Source organism: Rhinoderma darwinii, unplaced genomic scaffold, assembly GCF_050947455.1.
Source record: "Rhinoderma darwinii isolate aRhiDar2 unplaced genomic scaffold, aRhiDar2.hap1 Scaffold_690, whole genome shotgun sequence".
Lineage (NCBI taxonomy): Eukaryota > Metazoa > Chordata > Amphibia > Anura > Rhinodermatidae > Rhinoderma > Rhinoderma darwinii.
Genome location: NW_027464250.1, coordinates 154697 through 164067, shown reverse-complemented (window position 1 = coordinate 164067; position 9371 = coordinate 154697). Strand labels below are relative to the sequence as shown.

Here is a 9371-nt window from a genome sequence, read left to right as displayed (position 1 = left end):
CGGCACAGAGACACCAGAGTCTGCTCCACTTGTATTACAATACCCGGCACAGAGGAGACACCAGAGTCTGCTCCACTTGTATTACAATACCCGGCACAGAGGAGACACCAGAGTCTGCTCCGCCTGTATTACAATACCCGGCACAGAGGCACCAGAGTCTGCTCCACCTGTATTACAATACCCGGCACAGAGGAGACACCAGAGTCTGCTCCGCCTGTATTACATTACCCGGCACAGAGGCACCAGAGTCTGCTCCACCTGTATTACAATACCCGGCACAGAGGAGACACCAGAGTCTGCTCCACTTGTATTACAACACCCGGCACAGAGGGGACACCAGAGTCTGCTCCACTTGTATTACAATACCCGGTACAGAGGAGACACCAGAGTCTGCTCCGCCTGTATTACAATACCCGGTACAGAGGAGACACCAGAGTCTGCTCCACTTGTATTACAATACCCGGTACAGAGGAGACACCAGAGTCTGCTCCACCTGTATTACAATACCCGGCACAGAGGCACCAGAGTCTGCTCCGCCTGTATTACAATACCCGGTACTGAGGAGACACCAGAGTCTGCTCCACTTGTATTACAACACCCGGCACAGAGGAGACACCAGTCTGCTCCACTTGTATTACAATACCCGGCACAGAGGAGACACCAGAGTCTGCTCCGCCTGTATTACAATACCCGGCACAGAGGCACCAGAGTCTGCTCCACCTGTATTACAATACCCGGCACAGAGGAGACACCAGAGTCTGCTCCGCCTGTATTACATTACCCGGCACAGAGGCACCAGAGTCTGCTCCACCTGTATTACAATACCCGGCACAGAGGAGACACCAGAGTCTGCTCCACTTGTATTACAACACCCGGCACAGAGGGGACACCAGAGTCTGCTCCACTTGTATTACAATACCCGGTACAGAGGAGACACCAGAGTCTGCTCCGCCTGTATTACAATACCCGGTACAGAGGAGACACCAGAGTCTGCTCCACTTGTATTACAATACCCGGTACAGAGGAGACACCAGAGTCTGCTCCACCTGTATTACAATACCCGGCACAGAGGCACCAGAGTCTGCTCCGCCTGTATTACAATACCCGGTACAGAGGAGACACCAGAGTCTGCTCCACTTGTATTACAACACCCGGCACAGAGGAGACACCAGTCTGCTCCACTTGTATTACAATACCCGGCACAGAGGAGACACCAGAGTCTGCTCCACTTGTATTACAACACCCGGCACAGAGGATACACCAGAGTCTGCTCCACCTGTATTACAATAACCACCCTTTATCCAGTCCTCACCAGTGATTGCTTGTTCTCTATCATCGCCAAGCAGTTTCCCTGGCATCGGTTATAAACCGGACTACTACCCTCATCATTGTTATTTACAGATGTCCCATGCTTCCTCCCGTCTCCTAATGTACAATGTTCCGTTTCTTCTGGACAGTGTGATATTATGACGGGTCATCTGCCCGCAGGGATCCGTGTTCCGGCTTCCTCACACGCGGCAATGTCCCTCCCTGTCCGGCAGCCACATAATGTATGAAGCAGCATCTGCACCGACACGAGAGCGGCCGCACATAGAACAGGGGGACTAGCGGGAGGCCAGACAATAGCAGGCACAGCTCTGTTGTAGACAAGGTGGGTGGCTCTTAGAAGAGCCTTTGTGTTCTTACTGCAGGGACGGGGCACATTACTTGGCGCTGGTGTACTTGGTGACAGCCTTGGTGCCCTCGGACACGGCGTGCTTGGCCAGCTCTCCAGGCAGCAGCAGGCGCACGGCAGTCTGGATCTCCCGGGAGGTGATGGTGGAGCGCTTGTTGTAGTGAGCCAGGCGGGAGGCCTTCCCCTGCGATGCGCTCGAAGATGTCATTGACGAAGGAGTTCATGATGCCCATGGCCTTGGACGAGATGCCGGTGTCAGGGTGGACCTGCTTGAGCACCTTGTACACGTAAATGGCGTAGCTCTCCTTCCTGCTCTTTCTCCGCTTCTTGCCGTCCTTCTTCTGTGTCTTGGTCACGGCTTTCTTGGAGCCTTTCTTGGGCGCCGGGGGCAGACTTGGCGGGCTCAGGCATGATAACACACTGCAATCTCCTCACAACTGAGATAATGGAATGCTTTACCCTCCCACCGCTGCTGTATTTATACACGGGCTATGCAAATGAGCAACGCTGTCTGACCGCTGTTCTACTGGAAGAGCAAGTCATGTGACCTATGGATTCGTCATAAGCCACTCCCAGTGCAGCTAATTGGTGGTTCCCACAAGTCTGTTCTCTGTTGGTGGCTTTAAATCTATCCAATCACAGGAGCTGGTGAGCGGTGCAGTAGCTTATAAACGGCAGCAGAAATGGGTGATTGTTACGATAGGGACTGGAGATTTCTCTGCTTTAGCGATGTCTGGACGCGGTAAACAAGGAGGCAAAGTGCGGGCTAAAGCCAAGACCCGCTCATCCCGGGCAGGACTACAGTTCCCTGTCGGTCGTGTGCACAGACTTCTCCGCAAGGGCAACTATGCTGAGAGGGTCGGCGCCGGCGCTCCGGTCTACCTGGCCGCTGTGCTGGAATATCTGACCGCTGAGATCCTGGAACTGGCTGGAAATGCCGCCCGGGACAACAAGAAGACACGAATCATCCCCCGTCACCTGCAGCTGGCCGTGCGCAATGACGAGGAGCTCAACAAGCTGCTGGGTGGTGTGACCATCGCTCAGGGAGGCGTCCTGCCCAACATCCAGGCCGTTCTGCTGCCCAAGAAGACCGAGAGCAGCAAAAGCGCCAAGAGCAAGTGAGCGCCGCTTATCCCACATTAACCACAAAGGCTCTTTTAAGAGCCGCCCACATGGTCCTTAGAACAGAGCTCTCACCGCTGATCTCCGATATGTAAACGTTCTGCGCCAGATAAGTGGCTCTGCTTGTACAGAGATCTACCCATATGTATTCATGTACCGCGGGGTTTCACATTGAAGAGGAAGCCGTAGGGTGGGTGGGTGTAGAACTTCTGCGTTACTCATGACCTATACATTCACTACTGCCTCGTGCAGATGGTGGCGCTGTCCTCAATGCGTTCGTGAGATGAAGTGAGTCCTAAGTATAGACAACGCACAGTGTTAGTACGAAGTAGAAATAGGTGCATTCTGTTTCCTGTCATTGTATTTGCCAGCAGCGCGATTATACCAGCAGTCTGGCAAAGTGACATACAAGACAATGCAAGTCCATACTTATGTGGAACTTGGTGCTACAAATTGCTAGTTTCGAAAACACGGCCCCTCCAACATTGGGTTTTGCTCTTGTAAAATGCCGTATCAGCTGCATCAGTTTGTCCTTTTTCATTCATTGAATGCGTCTCACTAAATGTTGCTCTGCAAGAAACTGCACGCGTTACTGTAATAAAGTGAGTCCTATATAGGGACAGCAGACAGAGTCATTATTAGTACTAGAGGTTACTAGATTTATTGCCAGCAGCCTTATTAATCCCAGCCGTCCGGCAGAATGAGATACGAAGCAATACGAGCCGATACTTGTGTCAAAGTTGGTCCCAGTAACAGATTTATTGTTTGTTGTAAGAATCTGGTAACATTAGTAGCAGTGACAGCAGCTAAGAAAACACTGGCCCTCTCTCCAAGGATTGCGGAAAGCACGTTGCCCAGCAGCAAGCTGGACGCCGAAGAAGCAACACCGCAAGTCCGCTGTTTGATCCACTGCTCGTGCGCTTATACAGCGCTATGAGCAACTGAGCGGATATTCAGCGGTGAGTTTCTGCCACTCCTGTACGTGCAGGCATCGGCACAAACGGCGCCCGGCAGCGCCGCTACGAGGAGGTGTTTTCCTGCCTGAGGATCACTCGGCAGCAAGTATAGCACTAAGGCACTCTTTCCCTTCAGATTAACATTCCCTGGTCTAAGACCCAATTCAGGCAGCTGCTTCTAGGACGTTATTAGGGGGACACACTGCAGTCCTATATCCGGCACCTCACTGGAAGACCGACGTGATACTGAAGCCCCTACCCCCGTGTATATAGAAGGTCACTGCTCAGATGATACACGAGCGGTCACCAGCAGACATCATAGCTGATCTATAGAGGATGTGGCGGCTCTGAGAAGAGCCTTTGTGTTGTGTAAGATGGAGCTGAGCAGGAGCGGAATTAACCTCCGAAGCCGTAGAGAGTGCGGCCCTGGCGTTTGAGCGCGTACACCACGTCCATAGCGGTGACAGTCTTCCTCTTGGCGTGCTCGGTGTAGGTGACGGCGTCACGGATGACGTTCTCCAGGAAAACCTTCAGGACGCCGCGAGTCTCTTCATAGATGAGACCGGAGATGCGTTTGACGCCTCCCCTGCGAGCTAGACGGCGGATTGCAGGCTTGGTGATGCCCTGGATGTTATCACGGAGCACCTTCCTGTGCCGCTTGGCACCGCCCTTTCCAAGGCCTTTTCCTCCTTTACCACGACCAGACATCCTGTAAACTGGAGCTAAAGAGAACTATTATACCCACCAACGCGGGGTGTGTCCATATATAGACCTTGGGAGGACCAGAGAGAGAACTGTAATACATGTCACTTCCGGGGCGTTTCTCTCAGCATAGTCACATTATCAATCCCTCCCGTTGATTGGCTTAACTCAGATTTTGAATTTCAGGCTCATTTTACAATACCGGCCGCTCTTTTCCCGCTTCTACTTGTACTTTAATATTACAGGCATTATGTCCCTGTTCCTTCATATTACAGGCATTATGTCCCTGTTCCTTCTTATTACCGGCATTATGTCCCTGTTCCTTCATATTATCGCCATTATGTCCCTGTTCCCTCATATTATCGTTATTACGTCCCTGTTCCTTCATATTACCGGCATAATGTCCCTGTCCCCTCATATTACCGGCATTATGTCCTTGTTCCTTCATATTACCGGCGTTATGTCCCTGTTCTTTCATATTACCGGTATTATGTCCCTGTTCCTTCATATTAACGCCATTATGTCCCTGTTCCCTCATATTATCGCTATTACGTCCCTGTTCCTTCATATTACCGGCATAATGTCCCTGTCCCCTCATATTACAAGCATTATGTCCTTGTTCCTTCATATTACCGGCATTATGTCCCTGTTCTTTCATATTACCGGCATTATGTCCCTGTTCCTTCATATTACCGGCATTATGTCCCTGTTCCTTCATATTACCGGCATTATGTCCCTGTTCCTTCATATTACCGGCACTTTATCCCTGTTCCCTCATCTTAACGTCATTATGTCCCTGTTCCTTCATATTACAGGTATTATGTCCCTGTTCCTTCATATTATCGCTATTACGTCCCTGTTCCTTCATATTGCCGGCATTATGTCCTTGTTCCTTCATATTACCGGCATTATGTCCCTGTTCCCTCATATTACCGGCATTATGTCCCTGTTCCTTCATATTACAGGCATTATGTCCCTGTTCCTTCATATTACCGGCATTATGTCCCTGTTCCTGCATATTACCGGCATTATGTCCCTGTTCCTTCATATTACAGGCATTATGTCCCTGTTCCTTCATATTACAGGCATTATGTGCCTGTTCCTTCATATTACTGCCATTATGTCCCTGTTCCTTCATATTACTGCCATTATGTCCCTGATCCTTCATATTACCGGCATTATGTCCCTGTTCCTTCATATTACCGGCATTATGTCCCTGTTCCCTCATCTTACCGGCATTATGAATCTGTTCCTGCATATTACCGGCATTATGTCCCTGTTCCTTCATATTACATGCATTATGTCCTTGTTCCTTCATATTACAGGCATTATGTCCCTGTTCCTTCATATTACAGGCATTATGTCCCTGTTCCTTCATATTACCGCCATTATGTCCCTGTTCCTTCATATTACAGGCATTATGTCCCTGTTCCTTCATATTACCGGCATTATTTCCCTGTACCTTCATATTACCGAATTATGTCCCTGTTCCTTCATATTATCGCTATTACGTCCCTGTTCCTTCATATTACCGGCATTATGTCCTTGTTCTTTCATATTACCGGCATTATGTCCCTGTTCCTTCTTATTACCGGCATTATGTCCCTGTACCTTTATATTACATGCATTATGTCCCTGTTCCTTCATATTACAGGCATTATGTCCCTGTTCCCTCATCTTACTGGCATTATGTCCCTGTTCCTGCATATTACCGGCATTATTTCCCTGTTCCTTCATATTACCGGCATTATGTCCATGTTCCTTCATATTACAGGCATTATGTCCCTGTTCCTTCATATTATCGGCATTACGTCCCTGTTCCTTCATATTAACGCATTATGTCCCTGTTCCTTTATCTTACCGGCATTATGTCCCTGTTCCTTCATATTACCGCATGATGTCCCTGTTCCCTCATCCTACCGGCATTACTTCCCTGTTCCTTCATCTTACCTGCATTATGTCCCTGTTCCTTCATATTACCGGCATTATGTCCCTGTTCCTTCATATTACAGACATCATGTCCCTGTTCCTTGATATTACAGGCATTATGTCCCTGTTCCCTCATCTTACAGGATTCATATCCCTGTTCCTTCATATTACCGGCATTATGTCCCTGTTCCTTCATATTACAGTCATCATGTACCTGTTCCTTCATATGACCGGCATTATGTCCCTGTTCCTTCATATTACCGGCATTATGTCCCTGTTCCTTCATATTACAGTCATCATGTCCCTGTTCCTTCCTATTACAGGCATTATGTCCCTGTTCCTGCATATTACCGGCATTATTTCCCTGTTCCTTCATATGACCGGCATTATGTCCCTGTTCCTTCATATTACCGGCATTATGTCCCTGTTCCTTCATATTACAGTCATCATGTCCCTGTTCCTTCCTATTACAGGCATTATGTCCCTGTTCCTGCATATTACCGGCATTATTTCCCTGTTCCTTCATATTACCGGCATTATGTCCCTGTTCCTTCATATTACAGGCATTATGTCCCTGTTCCTTCATCTTCCTGCCATTATGTCCCTGTTCCTTCCTTTTACCGGCATTATCTCCCTGTTCCTTCCTATTACCGGCATTATGTCCCTGTTCCCTCCTATTACCGCATTATGTCCCTATTCTATTACAGTGTGTAGAATAAACCAGAGACGGCTCCTCCAATAACCAGGCAATTACAATAACGACTAAACACACTAGAGTTTGCGGTACAATAACCTTGCACCAAAAAAAAGAAACAACAAAGTTTGCTCCACCTGTATTACAATAACCCGGAACAAACTAGCAACTATAGTCTGCTCCACCTGTAATACAATAACCCGGAAACAGACTAGCAACTATAGTCTGCTCCACCTGTACTACAATAACCCCGCACAGACAAGAAGCTATAGTCTGCTCCACCTGTATTACAATAACCCGGCACAGACAAGAAGCTATAGTCTGCTCCACCTGTATTACAATAACCCGGAACAAACTAGCAACTATAGTCTACTTCACCTGTAATACAATAACCCCGCACAGAATAGACACCAGAGTCTACTTCACCTGTATTCATAAAACCCAGCACATACGTATTTATGTAATACAGATGGAACAGATTCTAGTGTACTGTAACAGACAAGACATTAGAGTACGCTCCACCTGTGTTACAAGAACCCAAGTCCCAGCTCATACAGTACGCTAGAATCTGCTCCACCTGTATTACAAGAACCCAAGTCCCAGCACATATAGTACGCTAGAATCGGCTCCACCTGTATTACAAGAAACCAAGTCCCAGCACATACAGTACGCTAGAATCTGCTCCACCTGTATTACATGAACCCAAGTCCCAGCACATACAGTACGCTAGAATCTGCTCCACCTGTATTACAAGAAACCAAGTCCCAGCACATACAGTACGCTAGAATCTGCTCCACCTGTATTACAAGAAACCAGTCCCGGCACATACAGTACGCTAGAATCGGCTTCACCTGTATTACAATAACCCAGCACAGGAAAGACACCAGCGACTGCTCCTTTCGTAATAGAATGACAATGCACATAAAAGACACTATAGTGTGCTCCACCTGTATTCAAATTACCCAGAACAGACAAGACACCAGAATGCTCCTATTTTACTACAATGAGCCGGAATAGACTAGAACTAGAGCAGGGGTGTCAAGCACTCGGCCCGCGGGACACAGAGCCGCTAATACAGGCCGTATATGGACAGTGTTGTCACGGTCTTCCCCAGAGCGGAGTCCCGAGTAGAGCGCTAGTACACGCTCTGCTCCGGGACTCTGTGGAAATGCCTGACATCGCTGCCCATATATGGACAGAGTCCCGGAGCAGAGCCGATACTAGCTCTCTGCTCGGGACTCCGCTCTGGGGAAGACCGTGACAACACTGTCCATATATGGACAATGATGTCAGGGAATCTACAGTGTTGTCAGGGTCTTCCCCAGAGCGGAGTCCCGGGTAGAGCGCTAGTATAGACTTTGCGCCAGGACTCTGTGGAATCCCCTGACATCGCTGTCCATATATAGACACGCAATGTCTAGGGCTTTCCTAGAGCCGGAGTCCCAGGCAGAGCGCTAGTATAGTCTCTGCTCCGGGATTCTGTGACATCACTGTCCATATATGGCACTGTGGCAGCATCTACAGAGGGCACTGTGGCCGCATCTACAGAGGGCACTGTGGCAGCATCTTCAGAGGGAATTGTGGCATTATCTATAGGTGGGTGTGCGGCAGCATCTTTAGAGGACACTGTGGCATTGTCTATGGCTGGTGTGTGGCAGTATCTACAGAGGGCACTGTGGCAGCATCTACAGAGGACACTGGGGCATTATCTATGGGTGGTGTGTGGCAGTATGTACAGAGCATACTGTGGCATTATCTAGGGGTGTGTGGCATTATCTACAGATGGCACTGTGGCATCATCTACTGAGGGCACTGTGGCAGCATCTACAGAGGACACTGTGGCAGTATCTACAGAGGGCACTGTGGCAGCATCTACCGAGGGCTCTGTGGCAGTATCTACAGAGGGCACTGTGGCAGCATCTACAGAGGGCACTGTGGCAGCATCTTCAGAGGGCACTGTGGCAGCATCTACCAAGGGCTCTGTGGCAGTATCTACAGAGGACACTGTGGCAGCATCTACAGAGGGCACTGTGGTAGCATCTACAGAGGGCACTGTGGCAGCTTCTTCAGAGGGCACTGTGGCAGCATCTACAGAGGACACTGTGGCAGCATCTACAGAGGGCACTGTGGCAACATCTTCAGAGGGCACTGTGGCAGCATCTACAGTGGACACTGTGGCAGCATCTACAGTGGACACTGTGGCAGCATCTACAGTGGACACTCTGGCATTATCTAGGGGTGTGTGGCATTATCTAGGGGTGTGTGGCAGCATCTTTAGAGGGCTATGTGGCAG

At 49.1% G+C, this 9371-nt stretch overlaps 2 protein-coding genes across 2 annotated transcripts; one reads left to right on the top strand and one right to left on the bottom strand.

Moving 5' to 3' along the window:
* The first annotated feature begins 2404 nt into the window (after positions 1-2404).
* LOC142728786 (histone H2A type 1) lies at positions 2405-2797 on the top strand. The gene has a single exon (XM_075849155.1). It carries the CDS (start codon positions 2405-2407, stop codon positions 2795-2797), a length of 393 nt encoding a protein of 130 aa, XP_075705270.1.
* A 1352-nt stretch (positions 2798-4149) lies between these two features.
* LOC142728778 (histone H4) lies at positions 4150-4461 on the bottom strand. Its single transcript, XM_075849149.1, has one exon. It carries the CDS (start codon positions 4459-4461, stop codon positions 4150-4152), a length of 312 nt encoding a protein of 103 aa, XP_075705264.1.
* Between the last annotated feature and the right edge of the window lie 4910 nt (positions 4462-9371).

Bases quoted from the DNA above. Each gene is read 5' to 3' on its own strand.
- LOC142728786 (XM_075849155.1), top strand. From the start codon at position 2,405: ATGTCTGGACGCGGTAAACAAGGAGGCAAAGTGCGGGCTAAAGCCAAG.
- LOC142728778 (XM_075849149.1), bottom strand. From the start codon at position 4,461: ATGTCTGGTCGTGGTAAAGGAGGAAAAGGCCTTGGAAAGGGCGGTGCC.